Source organism: Chiloscyllium punctatum, chromosome 2, assembly GCF_047496795.1.
Source record: "Chiloscyllium punctatum isolate Juve2018m chromosome 2, sChiPun1.3, whole genome shotgun sequence".
NCBI lineage: Eukaryota > Metazoa > Chordata > Chondrichthyes > Orectolobiformes > Hemiscylliidae > Chiloscyllium > Chiloscyllium punctatum.
The window spans coordinates 128,326,975-128,350,789 of record NC_092740.1 but is presented as its reverse complement, the minus strand read 5'-3'; the positions used below and the strand labels follow the sequence as shown (position 1 = coordinate 128,350,789).

At 43.5% G+C, this 23,815-nt stretch overlaps 1 protein-coding gene across 1 annotated transcript in view; it reads left to right on the top strand.

Annotated features, from left to right (window-relative positions):
• The window catches only part of pgm5 (phosphoglucomutase 5), a 175,745-nt gene extending 152,464 nt beyond the window's left edge, over positions 1 to 23,281 (top strand). Inside the window, exons 10-11 of the mRNA XM_072588634.1 lie at positions 8,050 to 8,184; positions 22,754 to 23,281. Of these exons, the coding sequence (XP_072444735.1) occupies positions 8,050 to 8,184; positions 22,754 to 22,843 (225 nt within the window). The 3' untranslated portion in view covers positions 22,844 to 23,281. The remainder of the gene's footprint in view (positions 1 to 8,049; positions 8,185 to 22,753) is intronic.
• Positions 23,282 to 23,815: the final 534 nt, after the last annotated feature.

Here is a 23,815-nt window from a genome sequence, read left to right as displayed (position 1 = left end):
ATGGGAGACTGATTAGCAAGGTTAGATCTCATGGAATACAGGGAAAACTAGCCATTTGGATACAGAACTGGCTCAAAGGAAGAAGACAGAGAATGGTGGTGAAGGTTTGTTTTTCAGACTGGTGGCCTGTGACTACTGGAGTGCCACAAGGATCGGTGCTGGGCCCTCTACTTTTTGTTATTTACATAAATGATTTGGATGCAAGCATAAGAGGTACAATTAGTAAGTCTGCAGATGACACCAAAATTGGAGGTGTAGTGGGACAGCAAAGAGGGTTACCTCAGATTACAACAGGACCTGGACCAGATGGGCCAATGGGCTCAGAGGTGGCAGATGGAGTTTAATTCCGATAAACGCGTTTTGCTGCATTTTGGGAAAGCAAATCTTAGCAGGACTTATACACTTAATGGTAAGGTTCTAGGGAGTGTTGCTGAACAAAGAGACCTTGGAGTGCAGGTTCATAGCTCCTTGAAAGTGGAGTTGCAGGTAGATAGGGGAGTTGGGAGGTCATGTTGTGGCTGTACAGGACATTGGTTAGGCCACTGTTGGAATATTGTGTGCAATTCTGGTCTCCTTTCTATCGAAAAGATGTTGTGAAACTTGAAAGGGTTCAGAAAAGATTTACGAGGATGTTGCCATGGTTGGAGGATCTGAGCTACAGGGAGAGGCTGAACAGGCTGGGGCTGTTTTCCCTGGAGCGTCAGAGGTTGAGGGGTGACCTTATAGAGGTTTACAAAATTATGAGGGGCATGGATAGAATAAATAGACAGTCTTTTCCCTGGGGTCAGGGAGTCTAGAACTAGAGGGCATAGGATTAGGGTGAGAGGGGAACGATATAAAAGAGACCTAAGGGGCAACGTTTTCACACAGAGGGTGGTACGTGTATGGAATGAGCTGCCAGAGGATGTGGTGGAGGCTGGTACAATTGCAACATTTAAGAGGCATTTGGATGGGTATATGAATAGGAAGGGTTTGGAGGGATATGGGCCGGGTGCTGGCAGGTGGGACTAGATTGGGTTGGGATATCTGGTCGGCGTTGACAGGTTGGACCAAAGGGTCTGTTTCCATGCTGTACATCTCTATGACTCTATATAAGTTCCATACTTGAAAGGCCTTTACATTAAAGAGAGTTGCTATAACATTACAACATGTGATATTCTTACTCAAAGTTATCCATCTCACCTGAAGTCACTCTCTGTGTAATAGAGGAAATGTAGCCAGTCAGTTGTGTGTAAGATGTATGTAATGTCGGTAAGTACAGACCTGCATATGTATGAGTCTATGCTATTGTAACCATGTAATTAGTGTTGTTAATAAACTTCAAGATATCTGACTCAACAAGAAGCCAACTTTCTAAGGTATATGTTACAAGTCCAACATGTAGAAAACCATAAACCAGATCAAATATCTTATTGTTATTTGTGAGATTTTGCAATGACAATTTGGCTGCTGTGTTTCCTCCATTTTAGCAGTACTCCATTGGCTGAAAAGCACTTTGGGATGTTCTGAGGGCGATAAAGCTTTGTATTGTCATGGGCTTCTATCCCAACTTTTAATGACAGGCCGATGATATTCAGATTTTAACATGGAGGGGAAGTTAACAACCTTACAATCATAACAATCTGCTTGGTGTTGATATTCCAATTCATGTATTCCTGGAATGTCTGAGGCCACCTCAGGAATCCAAAGTATCCCAGCCAGGCTGCTCAGTGATATCTGATTGCTGTCTTATTTAAACTTCATGGCACTCAAGAGATTACATCGTGTGTTTAGAGGTTATCCTTGGTCAGACTTGCTCCTGGAGTGCAGTGTTCAGATTTGAATTGATAATTATCTGAAGAGAAGAAAAAGATTTTTAGGACTATAGGAATAAAGGACCAGTTGAGTTGCTCTCAAAGTCAACATGACCACAATGGACCAAAAAGCATCCTTCTGCACTATAATTATTCTCTGGTTCTAGTTCTCAGCAGCACACCATAGGAAGGATATATTGTCTATGGAGGGAGCTTTCAGCGGATTTGCCCAAATGAAACCTAAACTCTGCAAGTTAAATTACAAGGAGAAAACACACAATTTAGATTATACGGTTTAGAGGTTAGAAGATTAAGGATGATTTATTCAATTATTCAATATATTAGATATAACATAGTTACATACTGTTCTACTGTCTGGAGAGCTTAGAACTGGGGGTGTAATGTAACAATTAGAGTCAGGCCTTTGATGAGTGAAATTAGGAAGTATTTTCCCATGCAAAAGTTGGTCAAAGTTTAGATTTCTCTTCCACAAATAGCAGTTGTTCATAACAGTTGGCGAATTGATATTAATAAGTCAGTTGATAAAATCTTACAACATTGACAGAGATCATTTGGCCAGCATGTCTGTGCCAAATCTTTGAAGTTTATGTTAGCTAAAATCACAAGGCTGGATGTATAGAGTGATGTCATAGATTAGCTATGATCTAATTGAATATTGAACTAGCTACAGGAACCACCTCCTGTCCTGAGTTCCTAAACTGAGCACGTTAAATCCTGCAATGGTATTCTCAAAACCAAGAAGGAAGGGGTTAATATATGTAAAATCCAAAGAACCAATATATAATTGGTCCCTTTTCACAATAATCATGCCACACTTCCTGTATTCATTATAATTCTTTGCATCATTATAAAACATAGCGATGCAACATTGCACAGGAAATGAACTTAAGGTCTAGTTGCATTCTCTGTAATTAGGATTTGTAGATTTAGTCTCCATTACGTTTTTCAAAATCTATGTTATATATCCTATGACAAGTATTTACATTACATTTTATAAATGTCCCTGTGATTGCATCATATATAATTGAGGATGGTGTAAGTGGTGCATTTGTTTCACTGGAACACTGGAACAAAACTAGTTTCACTGGAATGATTCTATAGATGGGGAAATGCAGTTGAGTTGGTCAATTGAGAAACTGGATAGTTTTCCTGAGAGGAATGTGGTCCACGGAGGGATTCAATAAGGCTTTGAAACTACTGAGGGGTTTAGACAACGTGATGTCTATTTTCAATGGCTGAGGGGCCAAGGAGAGGCATAAATTTAAGACAGTTGGCAAAAGACGTAAGGGTACCATGACACAAACCTTTTTCTACGCAGCATGTGGTTAGGATTCACTGCCTGATATTTTAGTGGAAACTGATTCAATAGTAACCTTCAAATGGGAATTTAAAAACACTTGAAGGAGAAAAATGATAGTAGGATATGGGGAAAGAGTGTAGGAATGGGACTGACAGGATTGCTCTTCAAAAGACTCGATGCACAGAATAAATTCTTTCTGTGCTATTTCATAATTCAATTCAATACCTACTGGTGTCATTTGTGACATGAGATGAACCATTCAAAGGATGCTTCATTAAGTGGGGTGACAAAAGAAATTCTGGATTAGTGGTGCTGGAAGAGCACAGCAGTTCAGGCAGCATCCAAGTAGCTTCGAAATCGACGTTTCGGGCAAAAACCCTTCATCAGGAATAAAGGCAGTGAGCCTGAAGCATGGAGAGATAAGCTAGAGGAGGGTGAGGGTGGGGAGAAAGTAGCATAGAGTACAATGGGTGAGTGGGTGGGGGAATAAAGGTGATAGGTCAGGGAGGAGAGGGTGGAGTGGATAGGTGGAAAAGGAGATAGGCAGGTAGGACAAGTCCGGACAAGTCATGGGGACAGTTACTGAGCTGGAAGTTTAGAACTAGGGTGAGTTGGGGGAAGGGGAAATGAGGAAACTGTTGAAGTCCACATTGATGCCCTGGGGTTAAAGTGTTCCGAGGCGGAAGATGAGGCGTTCTTCCTCCAGGCGTCTGGTGGTGAGGGAGCGGCGGTGAAGGAGGCCCAGGACCTCCATGTCCTCGGCAGAGTGGGAGGGGGAGTTGAAATGTTGGGCCACGGGGCGGTGTGGTCGATTGGTGCGGGTGTCCCGGAGATGTTCCCTAAAGCGCTCTGCTAGGAGGTGCCCAGTCTCCCCAATGTAGAGGAGACCACATCGGGAGCAACGGATACAATAAATGATATTAGTGGATGTGCAAGTAAAACTTTGATGGATCTGGAAGGCTCCTTTAGGGCCTTGGATGGAGGTGAGGGAGGAGGTGTGGGTGCAGGTTTTACAGTTCCTGTGGTGGCAGGGGAAAGTGCCAGGATTGGAGGGTGGGTTGTTTGGGGGCGTGGACCTGACCAGGTAGTCGTGGAGGGAACAGTCTTTGCGGAAGGCGGAAAGGGGTGGGGAGGGAAATATACCCCTGGTGGTGGGGTCTGTTTGGAGGTGGCGGAAATGTCGGCGGATGATTTGGTTTATGCGAAGGTTGGTAGGGTGGAAGGTGAGCACCAGGGGCGTTCTGTCCTTGTTCCGGTTGGAGGGGTTTGGTCTGAGGGCGGAGGTGCGGGATGTAGACGAGATGCGTTGGAGGGCATCTTTAACCATGTGGGAAGGGAAATTGCGGTCTCTAAAGAAGGAGGCCATCTGGTGTGTTCTGTGGTGGAACTGGTCCTCCTGGGAGCAGATCCGGCGGAGGCGGAGGAATTGGGAATACGGGTAGCATTTTTTCAAGAGGTAGGGTGGGAAGAGGTGTAATCCAGGTAGCTGTGGGAGTCGGTGGGTTTGTAAAAAATGTCAGTGTCAAGTCGGTCATTATTAATAAGAAATTGATTATTCTGCTTAGAGCAGAGAGAAGCTTATGAGGAGATTTAAGAAAGGTGTGCAAATAATAGTTGGTTTTAATAGAGTGAATAAGGAGAAATTGTTTCTTGTGACAAGAGAGTGAGCAACCAGGCAAGTCACACTTTTAAAAATTAACAAAAGAACAAGAAGCCACAAAAGAGAACAATGTTTGGCATAGTGATGTTATAATCCGGAACAAGCTTCCTGAAAGGACAGGGAAAGCAGATTCAATAATAAATTTCAAAAGGAATTGGATAAATGCTTGAAGATGAATGACTGGTTGGACTGATGGGTCTGTTTCCATCCTGTATGACTCTATGAAGACATTTCCCTCAGCATAGGCCTGCATTTTGTGTTAACAACCTTCTGACTCAGTGGTGGAAGTGCTACACATTGAGGCATAGCTGACACATTTGCAGATGGGACCAATCCCTTCCCCTTCCTCCTCCTTTCCATGTCAGCCAGGTGCTCCTGCATTTTTTGCTGCCCCCCCCCCCCCCTCCGGTTTGCTACCTTCCTGATGCTTCTCTGTGCTCTATCTGTATTAAAATGGAAGTGTTCCTCTCATACAAACATACAATATGGTCTGGTAGTTGGTTCACATTATGAAAGTGAAACATCATGACCAAAACACTCCCTCTCCATGTTTTCCCCTATCTCACATAGATTAGATTACTTACAGTGTGGAAACAGGCCCTTCGGCCCAACAAGTCCACACCGACCCGCCGAAGCGCAACCCACCCATACTCCTATTACCTAACACTACAGGCAATTTAGCATGGCCAATTCACCTGACCTGCACATCTTTGGACTGTGGGCAGAAACCCACGCAGACACAGGGAGAATGTGCAAACTCCACCCAGTCAGTCACCTGAGTCGGGAATTGAACCCGGGTCTCTGGCGCTGTGAGGCAGCAGTGCGAACCACTGTGCCACCATGTCACCCTACTCCCTTCTCACATTCTATGCCCAACTGCCTTAAAATTTCCAATGGAGGCAAGAAAAAAGCAGACATGGGGGGCGGGGGGAGGGGAATGAGTCAACAAAGAAACAGATTCTATGGGGAATGCCTCCCTCTGCCCCCTCAGGCTATCAAACTAGTCCGGGAGATCTCATGATCCAACTTTATTCTTGATGAGAATAAATACTGTTCCCAGCAACCACCCACACACACATTTATAAATATAGTTTGACTTATATTTTAACAATCTTTATAAATGATTCCGTTTTCTGAACTACTTCATTTTCTCTCTGTAACCTGAAGCTAACTTTTGAAGGATTTGACTGAATTAATTTTTCATTCTAATTTAGAGCAATGTACCAAATGTCGATGTTTATGTATTTAGAGAATGCTGCAGGGAATGTTCAATGTTTTGTATGTAAAAATATACTGATATTCCCTAATTACAGCCCTAGTATATCCTTGTCTCTTAAATAGGTCTCATTTTGCATTCAGCTATGGTTCAGTGAGTATTCCTCTCTGCGCTGAGAAGGTTGTGGGTTCAAGTTCCTCTCCAGAGACTTCAGCACAATATCTAAGTTGACATTCCCAGTGCAGTAGTGAAAAAGTGCTGAACTATTGGAAGAGTAATCTTCCAGTTAAACTTGAGGCCCTCTCGTTCCTCTCAGGTGGATGTCAGAGATCCCATACATCTTAGATTGAAGAAGGATGAGGAAACTTCTCTTTATTGACCTGGCCTACATTTATCCTTCACTCAATATCACTGAAACAAATGATCTGGTCATTATCACTGTGCTGTTTGTGGTAACATCCAGCAATGATTACACTTTAAAAAGAATTTAATAGACTCTGAAGTTGTTTGGAACATTCTAAGGATGTGGAAATCACTACATAAATCGAGTTCTTTATTTCTTTGATGTGTATACTAGAATGAAAATATCTTGGAATCTCTTGCTTTGAGCATGGGAGATATTTCTATCCTCTGCTATCTCCCATGATTAGATTCCCTACCGTATGGAAACATGCCCTTCGGCCCAACAAGTCCACACTAACCGTCCAAAGAGTAACCTACCCAGACCCATTCCTCTATCCTATATTTACTCCTGACGAATGCACCTAACACTATGGGCAATTTAGCATGGCCAATTCATCTGACCTGCATATCTTTGGATTGTGGGAGGAAACTGGAGCACCTGGAGGAAACACACGCAGACACGGGACGAATGTGCAAAGTCCACACAGTCACCCAATGCGGGAATTGAATCCGAGTCCCTGGTGCTGTGAGGCAGCAGTGCTAACCACTGAGCCCAACAGACATTTAATTTGGGAAATTAGTGCTATTGCCCTGGTGATTTGATAATTTATGTACAGCAAGGTCCTTTCCATGGTGTTTGTAGAGGGATTCATGGAAATCAGAGCGCAAAAGTCACCATAGTCCTACTGGACCATAGGGCTACACTCTCATTAGGGAGAGGTAACTGCTGGTGGTTTAACCCGAGGGCCACCACACCTCAGGTGAGGGGAAAGTTTGAGAAGGAGAGTCCTTCACATTAACCTCAGCCACTGCGAGAACTGAACCTACACTGTTAGTGTCACTCTACATGGTAAACCAGTCATCCAGCCAACTCAACTAACTGACCCCAAGAAATCAGGCTACCGTACAAGTTATAGGCAGTCAATCCACTGCCAACATTATGAGGCCTCATTGATATGTTATAAATCTCACCCCTAGCTCCTTTAGAGGCTTCAGCAATACTTGCTTAGGGTTTCAAATTCCACAGGATTCCATCACATGACCTCTGATCTTTCCCAAAAGTACTTTCTACAGCCAATTTGAAAACAAACAGATTGATTATTTGCTGTTTGGATGATTCCTGAGTGCCAGTCAGACAACCTTTTTCTTCCCTCTCCAATATTTTTGGATTAGATAAACTGCATTCTGAAGAGAACAAGACATTATCATTAATTTACCTATTAGGGAGATCAATCTTCAATTCATCAAGACCCCAGGGCAATCCTAGAAGGTTGACAACTCCATGCCTGATTTGTTTTACAAAACCACCATTTTAGCATGGGTAATACCATTCTCAGCAGTATGATGAGGTAAGAAAACACCATACGTTGGTCATATTTTCCAGTCAGCATTGGAGTTGATGTCCTTTCAGCTGAGAATGATATTGGTCTAGGGATTTTCCAGGCCTGTAGCTAACTATTCTCAGCTGTTGGACAACACCACAAGAATTTCAGCAATGAGTCAAGACATTTGCTGTAACCTCTTCCTTTTAAAGCACTCGATTGAGAGCCACAGAAATAAATTATTTCCATTACAGGTATTTGTACAAGCTACCAGTAGCAGTGTTACCCCACTACAAATTTCCTTGTGATAACTACTTCTACTTTCCTTCTCACAGGGCCTGAGATTGATATTCACGGATGATTCTAGAATCATATTTAGACTGAGCGGGACCGGGAGTATGGGATCTACGATCAGGATTTATGCGGAGAGTTATGAGCGGGACCCCAGCAAGATTGACAGGGAGCCACAGGTAAATCGAGCAACTGAAGTATAGGTTGTTTTACAGAGGTTACATTGTTCAGTCTGACATTTATATTGTAACTAAGATAGAAGTGAAATCATCGCAAGGTACATTGTAAATTCATGATCAGTCAGAAATAGACACTGGGGCTAAGAAGTGTGATTAGATAAGGGTTAACAACATTGATCAGAGAGATTAATTTTAAAGGAGAGAATCTTCACACCACTGTTCACCAACTCACTTTTGGGAAACAACAAAATATTACAGATTAGCACTAAATAATGGATCAAAGTATATCCATGAGCATTTCCTCTTTTTTTTATTCAGTATTGCTTTTAACTAAAATTATCATGACAGCAACTTGCATTCATATGCCACCTGTCACATTGCAAAATATTTCTGAGGATTGTTGTCAAACTCAAAACTTTCAAATGGAGCCACATAAGGAGATATTGGGATTGATGACCAAAAGCTTGGGTAAAGAGGCAGGTTTCAAGGAGCATCTTACAGGAAAATAGAGAGGCAGAGAAAATTCTATAGTCTTATGGTAGTTACAACATTGAGAAGAAGAGCATTCTGCCCATTTCTAGTTCCTAGTTGCCTCAGAAGGTGGTGAAGTTGGGGGTCATTGAATACTTTTAACTCAAAGGTCGATAGATTCTTGTTAGGCAGGGGAATCAAGCATTATGAAGACTAGATGGGAATGTAGAATTTGAAACACATCAGACAGATCAGCCACAATCTTATTGAATGGCCAAGCAAGCTCAAGGTCCAAATGGTTTACTTCTGCTCCTAATTTGTATGTTTATATTTTTCTCACCTGTCCATTTCCTGTGTCCTTCAAAGTTTTTTTTTGTATGTTTAGCCAAATCTTTTTTGAAAGCCAAGTCTGAATCTGCCTCCACCACAGTCTTGTGGAATTCATTTTCCATCCAATGGAGGGAATTCCAGAACTTATTGCCCTGATAGCATAGCCACTGATGGTAGACCAAAGGAAATCAGGGTTGTACAAAAGACCAGATTTAGTCAAACGTAGAAGGAGGGTTGAAGGAGATTACAGAGATAAGGTGGATTGGAGAAGGTTACAAATATGGTGGTCTGTTGCAAGAGGTCATACTCAAAGAGGATTGGATGTATTCAAGGAGGTTAGAGATGGCGAGGATGTTACAGCAAGAATATATTGAGTTAGAGACGATTATAGGGCTGGAGAAGTTTGAGATCGGGAAGGTTGTAGGGACGGGAAAAGTTTGCAGAGCGAGAGAGAAGGAGGGTCGAGCAAACATTACAGGGAGAGGGAGGACCTTTGGAACTAGAGGAGGTTACAGATGTAAAGAGAGCTGTAGGAGATAGAGTTGGTTACAGAGATAATGTTGTAACTAGGGCATGGAAGAATCTAAAAACAAGAATAAGAGTTTTAATTTGCATTACAGACTGAGCTAGAACATTGAATCTCTGCCCTTGCTGTCAATAACTAAATATTAAAAAGATTAAAATAACAAGTAAATATGTTTTTCTGACTGAAATGGAACAGAATGCAGAGGATTAAATATATGTTTTTGAAATCCAGCGCGTTAATTCTGTGCAACGATAGGATGATGAAAATGGTATGTAATTCTCTTCCCCCTTAATTAGAACACTGTGGGACCATTTTAAACCAGACAGAAGTTGCTGTCATGTTTAATTCTCTGTCAGTGGGAGAGGCCAAACCAGGCCCATCCATTTCCTGATGGAAGATGAGTTAGAGTTACAGTAAACCACCACTCCCCCTGTCCTCCCACCCCCAACACTACTGCTTCACTAAGGCATTTCTCCTTAAAAAGGATAACAGTGAAACATTCTCAGCTACCAAGAACAGTCCTTGAGGGGATGACAACTGTTCACAGGCAGGCTTTAGTGCCAGAGAATTTGTAAGTGAGGAGCTGTTTGCCTCCTTGCCAAGATCTTTAACCTCTGGGATGATAATTGCTATACCACCATTGTGCTGGCTCAGCTATTCTCAACATTTCTGGTCGTATGAAAGAGAAGCAAGTGTGTAAGCTATTTGGCCCATCAAGCCTGCTCAATCCTATCATGGCTGTTCTGATTGTGGTCCTAACTCCATTCTCCTGCCTGTCCCCCATAAACCTTGACTCCCTAACATAAGCCTCATTAGCTTTGAATATGTTCATTGACCCAGGCTTCACTGGAAGAGAATTATATGAACAAACAGGCCTTTGAAATGAAATGTTCCTCCTCATCTGTATTAGCACATCCTGGATGGCCACAGGTTACCTACAAAGTGTGATCCTGCATTGGACACACTCATATCTCACAGCAGAGCCTGGCTCGTGTAGTTTATTCCCAGTATTTTTTGGACAGTGAATCATTGTTTTAGAGTCTGAAATAAACCTATTGCCTGGCAAATAGATTGCCTTTCAAAAATCACACTCAGTGATGCTGAAACCAAAGGATTGGATTGAAGAGCTGGAATCTGGGCAGCACGGTGGCACAGTGGTTAGCACTGCTGCCTCACAGCACCAGAGACCTGGGTTCAATTCCCGCCTCAGGCGACTGACTGTGTGGAGTTTGCACATTCTCCCCGTGTCTGCGTGGGTTTCCTCCGGGTGCTCCGGTTTCCTCCCACAGTCCAAAGATGTGCAGGTCAGGTGAATTGGCCATGCTAAATTGCCCGTAGTGTTAGGTAAATGTAGGGGTATGGGTGGGTGGTGGGTCGGTGTGGACTTGTTGGGCCGAAGGGCCTGTTTCCACACTGTAAGTAATCTAATCTAATCTTGTATATCAAATCCTGTTTCCTGTGGCAATTAATCAGAGGGAAGAAGAAGAGAAATGTATTGATACGTCGAGTTTCTGTGATCTGGAACTTGCTGCCTGAAAGAGAAAGAGAAATGGATTCAGTAATAGCTTTTCAAAGGGGAATTGAAACAATACTCGAGGAAATTGTGGCAGGGCGGTGGAGAAAGAGCCCTGGGGAGTGGGACTAATTGGACAGACCTGGCAGAGGCATCGTGGGCTGAATGGCCTCCTTCTTTGTCAATCCACAATTCAAAGTTTTTTTTATTGCTACTAATAAAATGTTGTAGAACAATTTAGTAACAAGCTCAGATCACAAAAGGAAAAAAGCTGTGCAGAGTAAAACAGCCACCAGTCTCGGCCTCAGTTTGCAAGGTTACAGAGTGCTCATTCAGGCACCAGAGAACATGATGCAAACCCTGGTGATAGGTGATAACTCAATAAGCACAGTTCTGCACAGCAGCTTCTCCACTGGGTTAGAGACAAAAAAACTGCAGATGCTGGAATCCAAGGTAGACAGGCAGGAGGCTGGAAGAAGCAGGAGCACTGGGTTAGTTATCACTTTCGGCTGTAATGAAATGAGTTGGGAGTATCTTCGCAGATGAGCAGATAAAATCTTTTTTAAAGCTGTTCAACTACTTGTTAAGGCCCAAAAATGCATCTCCTCCTCCAACTAACAGCAACCAACTTGCATTAGTGTCACACCTATAACTCAACAACACCTTCTAAGCTGTTTCACGGGATCAATTACCAAACAACTTTTGGCATTTCGGGCTGGTGGACAAAGCTTGATAAAAATAATGAGTTTTAACAAGTGTCTTTCAGGAAGTGATATAGATTTCGGGAGGGAATGGCAGAAGTGAGTCCCCAGGGAACTGAGAACGTGGTCACCTGTGATTGAGCAATTGAAATTGGGGATATCAAGAAATCAGAACTGGAGGAACACAGAGCTCATAGAAGATTGTAGTGTTGGAGGAGATTACAGAGAACATAAATATGTAAAAAACTAACAGCAGGAGGAGGCAATTCAGAGCCTTGAGCATGCTCCTCTATTTCTTACGATCATGGCTGATCTCATCATGGCTTCAACTCCACTTTCCTTATCATACTCCTTACCTCTTCAACCCATTACCAATTAAAACTCAGTCTATCTCCATCTTAAATTTACTCAGTGTCCCAGCATGCACCACACTCTGGGGATGCAATGGTTAACAGGACATAGCCAGCATAAATCCCCAGGACCTTTTTAGGTGTACCCTAGAACTCTGTGGGAAGCTAGGTAAGTGATTGCTGGGTCCCTTACTGAGATATTTGTATCATCGACAGCCACAGGTGAGGTGCCAGAAGACTGGAGGTTGGCTAACGTGATGCCACTACTTAAGAAAGGTGGTCGAGCAATAGACCAGTGGGGCTGATATCAGTGGTGGGCAAGTTGTTGGAGGGAATCCTGAGGGACAGGATTTACAAGTATTTGAAAGGCAAGGACTGATTAGGGATAGTCAATATGGCTTCGTGCATGGGAAATCATGTCTCACTAACTTGATTGAGTTTTTTGAAGAAGTAACAAAGAGGATTAATGAGGGCAGAGCAGTGGATGTGATCAATACGGATTTCAGTAACGTGTTTGACAACATTCCTCATTGTGGATTGGTTAGCAAGGTTAGAGTCCACTGCTTATCGTCATTTATAAAAACGATTTGGATGTGAACATAGGAGTTTGCAGACGACACTGAAATTGGAGTGATAGTGGACAGCGAAGAAGGTTCCCTCAGAGTACAGTGGGCTGAGGAGTGGCAAATGCAGTTTAATTTAGATAAATGTGATGTGCTGCATTTTGGAAAGGCATATCTGGGTAGGATTTATACACTAATGGTAAGGTCCTGGGGAATGTTGCTGAACAAACAGAGTGTAGGTTCATAGTTCCTTGATAGTAGAGTTGCAGGTAGATAGGACAGTGAAGAAGGCATTTCATATGCTTGCATTTATTGGTCAATGCACTGAGTATAGGAGTTGGGATGTTGTGTTGCAGCTGTACAGGACATTGGTTTGGCCACTTTTGGAGTATTGCATGCAATTCTGGTCTCCCCCCCCCATAGGAAAGATGTTGTGAAACTTGAAAGGATTCAGTAAAGATTTGCAAGGATGTTGCCAAGGTTGGATGGTTTGAGATAAAGGGAGAGGCTGGATAGACTGGGACTATTTTCCCTAGAGTGTTGGAGGCTGAGGGGCGACCTTATAGAGATTTATAAAATCGTAAGGAGCATGTACAAGGGTAAATAGGCAAGGTCTTGTCACCGGATGGGGGAGTCCAGAACTAGAGGGCATAGGTTTAAGATGAGAGGGTAAAGATATAAAAGGGACCTAAGGGGCAACCTTTTCACACAGAGGATGGTGCATGTGTGGAATGAGCTGCTGGAGGAAGTGGTGGATGTTGGAATAATTACAACATTTAACAGGCATCTGGATAGATATATGAATTGAAAGTGTTTAGAGGGATATGGGCCAAATGCTGGAAAATGGGACTAGATTTATTTAGGATTTTTGGTCGGCATTGACAAGTTGAACCGAAGGGTCTGTTTCCATGCTGTCTAGTTCTACGAACAGTGGCACCTAATCTTGTAGCTGGCAAAGGAATAGAAACAATTCATTCAGTCCTCGGAGCTTTTCCAACACTTGGTCAGGCCATGGAAGATCTGTGTCTTCATTCCGTCACCAACCTTGATTTCATAATCCTTTATACCCTTGTCTGACAAAAACCTCTCAATTTTAGTTTTGAAAATTTCAACCTCAACAGCTCTTTTGAGGAAGAGACTTTGAGATTACTGCTGCTTTTTTGTGTGAAGTGCTTCCTGACTTCACCTTGGGACAGCCTAGCTCTAATTTTTGATATTTTTAATCAACCTTTTCAGATGTATTATGGCTCATCTCTGGAGCAGTTGGGACTTGAACATGGTAGCCCAGAAACTTTCACCCCTCAGTGGCTGTTGCACTTACACCTGTTCGGCCACAAGGAGGCAGAGGTGACTCATGCTTCAAAACATTTCTCAATCTCCATTCCACAATCTCATAATGTTTTTCTGTGAGGTCAGCAGTAGGTTGAACAAACATTATGACTAAAGTCCCTGTGTTTTTTTCCAGCTTGTTGCATCATCACCACATAGATGGAATCAACTGAGACAGGGCAAAACGATCAGGAATTTCAGAATGTGCATTACCAATTATGTCTGTGCTTTCTGTAATTTCTTTTTATGCTCAATTCAATTCACCCTGGTTAGGCCGCACCCACAACAAGGAAAAATGTTTCCCATTAGCTGATGTGAGGACTAAGCTCCTCAGATGCTGCCTGACTGGCTGTGCTTTTCCAGCACCACAATCTTCGACTCTGATCTCTGGCATCTGCAGTCCTCACCTTCACCCAATATGAGCAACTTGGCACGGCCAGTTCACCAATCTGCACATCTTTGGACTGTGGAGAGAAACCGGAGCTCCCCAGAACAAATCCACGCAGACACGGGGAGAATGTGCAAACTTCACACAGACAGTCGTGTGAAGTGAAATCAAACCTGTGTCCCTGGTGCTATGAGGTAGACGTGCTAACTACTGAGGAGAAAGCGAGGACTGCAGATGCTGGAGATCAGAGCTGAAAAATGTGTTGCTGGATCTCACCTACCACCCCACCAACCTCCAGATACATCGTATCATCCTTTGTCATTTCCACCACCTCCAAACAGACCCCACCACCAAGGATATATTTCCCTCCCCTCCCTTGTCAGCGTTCCGGAAAGACCACTCCCTCCGTGACTCCCTCGTCAGGTCCACACCCCCCACCACCCAACCTCCCCTCCTGGCACCTTCCCCAGCAACCATAAAAAATGCAAAACTTGCGCCCACATCTCCCCCCTCACTTCCCTCCAAGGCCGCCTACTTGCGGAACATTTCAGAGAACACCTCTGGGACACCCGCATCAACTAACCCAACCACCCCGTGGCTGAACACTTTCCCCTCCCACTCCACCAAGGACATGCAGGTCCTTGGCCTCCTCCATCGCCAGACCATGGCAACACTACACCTGGTGGAAGAGCGCCTCATCTTCCACCTAGGAACCCTCCAACCACAAGGGATGAATGCAGATTTCTCCAGCTTCCTCATTTCCCCTCCCCCCACCTTATCTCAGTCCCAACCCTCGAACTCAGCACCGCCTTCTTGACCTGCAATCTTCTTCCCGACCTCTCCACCCCCACCCCCTCTTCGGCCTATCACCCTCACCTTAACCTCCTTCCACCTATCGCATTCCCAACGCCCCTCCCCCAAGTCCCTCCTCCCTAACTTTTATCTTAGCCTGCTTGGCACACCCTCCTCATTCCTGAAGAAGGGCTTATGCCCGAAACGTCGATTCTCCTGCTCCTTGGATGCTGCCTGACCTGCTGCGCTTTTCCAGCAACACATTTTTCCGTGCTAACTACTGAACCACCATGCCACCCCCAAGACTTTGACAAAGGGTCAGTTAGACTCAAAACGTCAGCTCTTTTCTCTCCTTACAGATGCTTCCAGACCTGCTGAGATTTTCCAGCATTTTCTCTGTTGGTTTAAGGCCACATTCTATTTTGTCTCTGGGAAGACTTTGTGCCAAAATGTTCTTAAAATTGTGCTAAAATTCATTTGTATAATCACAATTTCTCAAGAGGTCCCGCATGGAAATACTTACATCACAATTTCAAAGGGCTTTGCAATGCTGTTAACAGTAAAAGCATAGTCATTGAAACCAATTATTCCTCTCTGCATAATTTACAGTAATAGAATGGGATTTTGTTGTCTTGCTGTGTAGTTGCTTCAAAATCAATATATGTCTTGTGTTTTTTAACACCAGGATTGGATTTTTATATTGTAATAATCATGGGGCTTATAAAATACAGTCCTCAATTTTATTAATTATTCTGACTGTGATTGAAGCACAATTAAAGCATTCTATAGAGAAAGAAAAGCTTGCATTTATTTAGCACCTTTAAGGCTGTAAGACATACCGAAGCTCTTAAAAGCTAATGACATACTTTTGAAAGTAGTAGCTGTTATAGTGTGGAAGCCATGGTTCCCAATTTGTACAGAGAAAGCTCCCACAAATGGCAAAGTGACAAGTGCATAATCTTTTTCTTCGTGCTGTTGAGAGATAAATATTGTCAAAGACATTAAGGAACTGCTTTTCTTAGAATCAGTGCCATGGTATTTTTTCCATCTATAATAATGGACATGCAAGATTTTGGATTAACGTCTCATGAGTACGACAACACCTCTGACTGCAGCACTCCCTTGGTACTGCAACCCTACTGTCATTCTAGTGTCTTTGTCCAAACATCTGACTGGGGCTTGGGCTGACTGTCTTCTAACTCAGAGGCGAGCACAAACCAGTTAATACCGGTTATCATTCACTCTTGTTTTTTTTCCCTAATAGATTGGTCTATATCACCCTGCCCTTTGTTTCCATTACATGGGGAATGAAATTTGCTATAAGCTTTAATCCAACTTGTAACTTGATAGTTCTGAATTTGTATGTGATTTTTATCTTCTCACTCCACGTTAAACAACCTGCTGATGTAGTACTGATCCTCACTTCACCAGAATCTTAAAGACATCATTTGGACTCCAGTATGTCAATTTTAACACTTGTACCACTGAATCAGAATGTTGCTGATTCCATTCACACACCAAGGTCTTAGACATACCCTGCCATTTGACACCAAATTGTTGCTATATTGTCAGAAATTTTGCGTTTCAACTCAGACAATTAAAATGAGTCCTGCCAGGTCTTTCAGCTAGAAATTAAAACATCTTACAGCCACTATTCAAAGAACATCGTAGGAGCTATAACCAATAGTTATGCTTCATTCAGCTTCACTAAAAGTTGGTCACCTGATTATTTTTAACCAATAATAAGACAGAAATTGCTGGAGAAAGTCAGCAGGTCTGGCTGCACCTGTGGAGAAAGAGTTCACATTTCAAGTCTGAATGGACTTTTCTTCAGAATAATCACATCAGACTCAACATTAACTCGGTTTCTCTCTCTGCAGATGAGGGCAGACCTGCTGAGTTTCTCCAGCACTTACTTTTCTAAAATAAAATTCTGTTATCCAGTATCCACAGTATTGAAAGGTGCCATTCAAATGCAAGTCTTTCTCTCCTTTATTTCTTCATGGATACATTCTTCGCTTTGTGGATTCCATGGACTCGCCAATAGTGTTGATATAATGCACTTTGGGAGACAGAGTTGGTGAGAATCAATATCGATAGAAAAAGCTGTCCCTAGATTCAGAACCCACCCACCTTCCGAGGACCCCTTCGCCCACCTCCAACATACTGCATCCACCTGGACACCCCACGCTGGCCTATTACCTGCCCTCGACCTCTTCATTTCCAACTGCCGCCGGGACATTAACCACCTCAACCTGTCTACCTCCCTCCCCCACTCCAACCTCTCACCCTCACAACGCGCAGCCCTCCAATCCCTCTGCTCCAATCCCAACCTCACCATCAAGCCAGCGGATAAAGGGGGCGCAGTGGTAGTCTGGCACACTGACCTCTACACCGCTGAAGCCAAATGTCAACTCGAGGACACCTCTTCCTACTGCCCCCTCGACCATGACCCCACCCCCCATCACCAAACCATCATCTCCCAGACCATACAGAACCTCATCACCTCAGGAGATCTCCCACCCACAGCTTCCAACCTCATAGTCCGGGAACCCTGCACTGCCCAGTTCTACATCCTTCCCAAGATCCACAAGCCTGACCACCCTGGCCGACCCATTGTCTCAGCATGCTCCTGCCCCACTGAACTCATCTCTACCTACCTCAAACTGTCCTATCCCCCCTAGTCCAGGAACTCCCCACATACGTTCGAGACACCACCCATGCCCTCCACCTCCTCCAAGACTTCAGTTTCCCTGGCCCCCAACGCCTTATCTTCACCATGGATATCCAATCCCTCTATACCTCCATCCGCCATGACCAGGGCCTCCAAGCCCTCCTTTTTCCCTCTCCAGACGTCCCCAACAGCACCCTTCCACCGACACTCTCATTCGTTTGGCCGAACTGGTCCTCACCCTTAACAATTTCTCCTTTGAATCCTCCCACTTCCTCCAGACCAAAGGGGTAGCCATGGGCACACTTATGGGCCCCAGCTATGCCTGTCTTTTTGATGGCTACGTAGAGCAGTTGATCTTCCGTAATTACACTGGCACCACTCCCCACCTCTTCCTCCGCTACATGGATGACTGCATTGGCGCCACCTCGTGCTCCCGAGAGGGGGTTGAGCAATTCATCAACTTCACCAACACATTCCACCCTGACCTTAAATTTACATGGACCATCTCTGACACCTCGCTCCCCTTCCTGGACCTCTCCATCTCCATTAATGACGACCGACTTGACACTGACATTTTTTACAAACCCACTGACTCCCACAGCTACCTGGATTACACCTCTTCCCACCCTACCTCTTGAAAAAATGCCATCCCGTATTCCCAATTCCTCCGCCTCTGCCGGATCTGCTCCCAGGAGGACCAGTTCCACCACAGAACACACCAGATGGCCTCCTTCTTTAGAGACCGCAAATTCCCTTCCCACTTGGTTAAAGATGCCCTCCAACGCATCTCGTCTACATCCTGCACCTCCGCCCTCAGACCCCACCCCTCCAACCGGAACAAGGACAGAACACCCCTGGTGCTCACCTTCTACCCTACCAACCTTCGCATAAACCAAATCATCCGCCGACATTTCTGCCACCTCCAAACAGACCCCAATACCAGGGATGTATTTCCCTCCCCATCCCTTCCCGCCTTCCGCAAAGACCGTTCCCTCCACGACTACCTGGTCAGGTCCACGCCCCCAAACAACCCACCCTCCAATCCTGGCACTTTCCCCTGCCACCACAGGAACTGTAAAACCTGCACCCACACCTCCTCCCTCACCTATATCCAAGGCCCTAAAGGAGCCTTCCAGATCCATCAAAGTTTTACTTGCACATCCACTAATATCATTTATTGTATCCGTTGCTCCCAATGCGGTCTCCTCTACATTGGGGAGACTGAGCGCCTCCTGGCAGAGCGCTTTAGGGGACATCTCTGGGACACCCGCACCAATCAACCACACCGCCCCGTGGCCCAACATTTCAACTCCCCCTCCCACTCTGCCGAGGACATGGAGGTCCTGGGCCTCCTTCACCGCCTCTCCCTCACCACCAGACGCCTGGAGGAAGAACGCCTCAGCTTCCGCCTTGGAACACTTCAACCCCAGGGCATCACTGTGGACTTCAACAGTTTCCTTATTTCCCTTTCCCCCATCTCACCCTCGTTCTAAACTTCCAGCTCAGTAACTGTCCCCATGACTTGTCCGGACTTGTCCTACCTGCCTATCTTCTTTTCCACCTATCCACTCCACCCTCTCCTCCTTGACCTATCACCTTTATTCCCCCACCCACTCACCCATTGTACTCTATGCTACTTTCTCCCCACCCCCACCCTCCTCTAGCTTATCTCTCCACGCTTCAGGCTCACTGCCTTTATTCCTGATGAAGGGCTTTTGCCCGAAACGTCGATTTCGAAACTACTTGGATGCTGCCTGAACTGCTGTGCTCTTCCAGCACCACTAATCCAGAATCTGGTTTCCAGCATCTGCAGTCATTGTTTTTACCTCTTCTACTGTTCTATATATGTCTACAGCCTTGAGAATACCACCACAGAACCTGAGGAGGGCAGTGTGGAGAGAGACTGTGATGCCAATTTTATTGCTTATCCATCTTTTTACAAAGTTAACAATCACACAATACCAGGTTATAGTCCAACAGGTTTATTTGGAAGCACTAGCTTTTGGAGCGCTGCTTCTTCACTACCTGATAATGGAATAGCGCTCCAAAAGCTAGTGCTTCCAAATAAACCTGTTGGACTATAACCTGGTATTGTGTGATTGTTAACTTTGTACAGGAGAAAGTGAGGACTGCAGATGCTGGAGATCAGAGCTGAAAATGTGTTGCTGGAAAACGCAGCAGCTCAGGCAGCATCCAAGGAGAAGGAGAATCGACGTTTCGGGCATAAGCCCTTCTTCAGGAACTTTGTACACCCCAGTCCAACACCGGCACTTCTACATCATCTTTTTACAATTTACTATTATGAAAACTGTCCATTTCTAAATCAAAGCCACTAGTTTTAGCTTCAAGAATTTGAAGTAGACAATATTTTTAAGCAAGCTATGTAAATAGCACAGCATAATTGTGTAATACCAGATAATTTAAGTCAACAACTTTGAATTATCAGCAGACAACATTGATGTTTATATACATATCACATAAAAAGAATACTTGGTTCTCATAGCTCATTAACTCTACTGCCTACATCCTAATGTGTACCCAGCCCCCCAATATCATTTACTTTGTTTCAAGACAACACAGTATGATGTCATGTCATATCAGCAATATTACACATTAATATGTATGCAATATATATAGTATACTGTGAAAAATGTATTACAATGAGGATGTTATGTGCAATCAGCATTGTAATGTGTTCTCCTTCTTATAAAGTAACTCTGCTAATACGTTTAAATGTAGGATATTTATTTATATTAAACCAATCCAGAATACGTTAGTTAATTTCAATCCGAGATGCACGCGGGAGGAAATAGACCATCCCACTGGTCATGGTTATGGAAAAACTAGTCATCCTGTTCGATGGTCTTATGATATGGATTGAGGTCTCAAAAGAGGTGTTGTGGTGGTGCACACAAATTTATGCGGTTCTGAGGGAACATGGTGCTGCAGAAGCAGAGCAGTGGGATTAATTGAGGCTGAGACTGGAGCTAGAGTGGGACCACTTTACTGTATTTGTTCTAGAAAGTTAATTTGAGTGTGGGAGTAAGGGCAGAGGAGCACCAGGCTGACAGTTCACTGAGGGAGGCCTACATCCTTGTATAGGCCAAGACTCTAAACTTCGATGAAAGTGCCTTGTGTTACCCTAGGCCTAAGCTCAGGAACTCCTTCCCTAATTCTTTTTGTCAGCAATTCAGCACTCTCTTCTTTAGACTCTCCTCAAAAGCTTTTGATCGCCTGCCATATTATTCCTTTGGGTGTCCTGGTGTCAATTTTTGTTTGATAGCAGACACCTTATAACATTAACAGTGTTATATATAAATGTAAGTTGTTGTAGGTCTTCATTGTGCTGCCAGGAGTCTTTTTGTTTTAAGAGTTGATCTTAAAATTGATTCTTAGTGTGTTTTGAAAATGGTCCTATCCCTTTAAATGAGAAATACATACTTGGCCCAGAAAATGGTGCAACATAGATTCTCCAGAACAGTTCAGGGCTAAAGGCTTTAAAGTTTGAGAATGGTTTGCAGAAACCAGGCTTGTATTCTCTTCAGTGTAGAAGAATAAATGTTGAAGTTAATTAACCAAATTGATGGGGTCAATAGAAACTATGTCCTCTGATGGGGAAGTCCAGAAGGAAGAACCTTTAAATTAGAACCAGACCAGTCAGGGGTGATATGAGGAAGTATTTATTCATCAAAGGGCAATGGAAAGTTGGAATTCTTTCCCATTTGATGGTGTTGAAGTGGGGAGGGTCAGGTGAAAATTTCAAAACTGAGTCTGATAAATTTTTGCTGAACTATTGTACTGGGAACCAAGGAGATCGGATGGAAACTGGAGCTAGGGTTGAAGTCAGGCTGTAAATAGCAACTATCAGTAATTGGAATCAATCTATTAAATTCTTTGCCACAGAAGGTTGTCAAGACTGGGTCATTAAATATAATCAAGGCTGAGACAGATGAATTTTGAATCAGTAAGGGAATCAAGGGGATAAGCCAGGAAAGTGGTGTGCAGTTCTGGACGCCCTGTTATAAGCAGGATATTATTAAGCTGCAGGAGGTTCAGAAAAGACTTACCAGGATGTTACCAGGCATGGAGGGTTTGCATTACAAGGAGAGGCTGAATAGGCTGGGACTTCTTTCACTAGAGCATAGCAGGTTGAGGGGTGACCTTATAGAGGTTTATAAAATAATGGGGGGTATAGATAAGGTGAATGGCAGGTGTCTTTCCTCTAGATTGGGGCATTTCAAGAATAGAGGGCATATTTTTAAAGTCAAAGGAGAAACGTTTAAAAAACATATGAGGGAACCTATTTTTACACAGTGAGTGGTTCATGTGTAGAATGAACTGCCAGAGGAAGTGGTGGATTCAGGTACAGTTACAACATTTATGTCATTTAGCTAAGTACATGAAAAAGAAATATTTAGAGCAATAGGGGCCAAGCGTAGTAAGTGAGACCAGTTTAGTTTGGGATTATGGCCAGTGTGGACTGGTTGGACCGAAGGATCTGTTTCTGAGCTGTATGATTCTATGCCTCTGTCCATTATCAGAGCAGCTGTGATCTCATTGAGCATACTTGATGGACTGAATGGCCTACTTTTGCTCCTCCATCTTGTAGTCTTATGTTCTTCTTAGCCATGATCGAATTGAATGACAGAAACAGTTCTGAGAGGCTGATTGGTCTCCTTGTGCTCCTGTGATTGAACTCCTATTAGGGACTTTCAGAAATGATGCTGCTCAGCAACAGTTTCTGTTTTTTTTGTTGTTGTGGTTCTGTTCGCCGAGCTGGGAATTTGAGTTGCAAACGTTTCGTCCCCTGTCTAGGTGACATCCTCAGTGCTTGGGAGCCTCCTGTGAAGTGCTTCTGTGATGTTTCCTCCGGCATTTATAGCACCCGAGCTACAAACCTTCTCCCAAACTCTGTTTTTTTTTCCTCTATAGGTTGTACTGGGTCCACTGATCGCCATCGCACTCAAGCTGTCTCAGATCCATGATCGAACAGGCAGGAGAGGACCTACAGTCATCACCTGAGAGCCATGTGCCAACAACTCCCTAGGGGCCAAGAGAGATTCTAGTTTATGTTTTGTTGTTCATAATGGCTGCTCACAGCTTCAAATCCAATTGCTAACAAATAAAAGGGAAGAGAGAAGTAACCATTTGTCAAACAATGAGGTTGTAGAGTTCTTTTTTTTTGCTTTTACATTAACAATATTAACATACCTGATGTTAACAACAATGATGTATTTTATAATGGGCCACTGTGTTATCCTTGCATGACATGTGTTGTTTGAGTTAGCATTCACTATATGGGACAGGCTGTGCATTACTCTTAACGTTTTATTCAGATTCAATGTTAAAAGTTGCCCACTGGCTTTGTACAATTATATTATTGTAAACCATCATTTAAGAAAAATATATTGTCAACTTCCTCTCCCCATCCCACAAATATTAAAATATATTGGTAACAAACGTGTTGATAACTTACTGATAGTTAAATCACATCGTGACTATTTTCACTGAATAAATCATGATTTCATACAAACAAGATCAATCTCACTGGATAGTAAAAAAAATTGGAATTTTCTTTGTATCAGTGGCAATTTGTACTGGATCAATTGTTAATTTTAAATCTGAGATTTATATTTCTAAGTATGTAAGTTAGCTCGCTGAGCTTGAAGGTTTGTTTTCAAATGTTTTGTCACCATACTCAACAACATCATCAGTGAGAGTCTCCGGTGAAACGCTGATGGTATGTCCCGCCTCTCTATTTATAGGACTTGCTTTCTTAAGGTGGGTGATGTCATTTCCGGTTCTTTTTTTCTCAAGGGAAGGTAGATAGGGTCTAAATTGATGTGTTTATTGATGGAGTTCTGGTTAGAATGCTATGCATCTAAGAATTCTCGTGCGTGCCTTTGTTTCTCCTGTCCTAAGATGTGTGTGTTGTCCCAGTCAAAGTGGTATCCTTCTTTGTCTGTATGTATAGAAACTAGTGATAATGGGTCA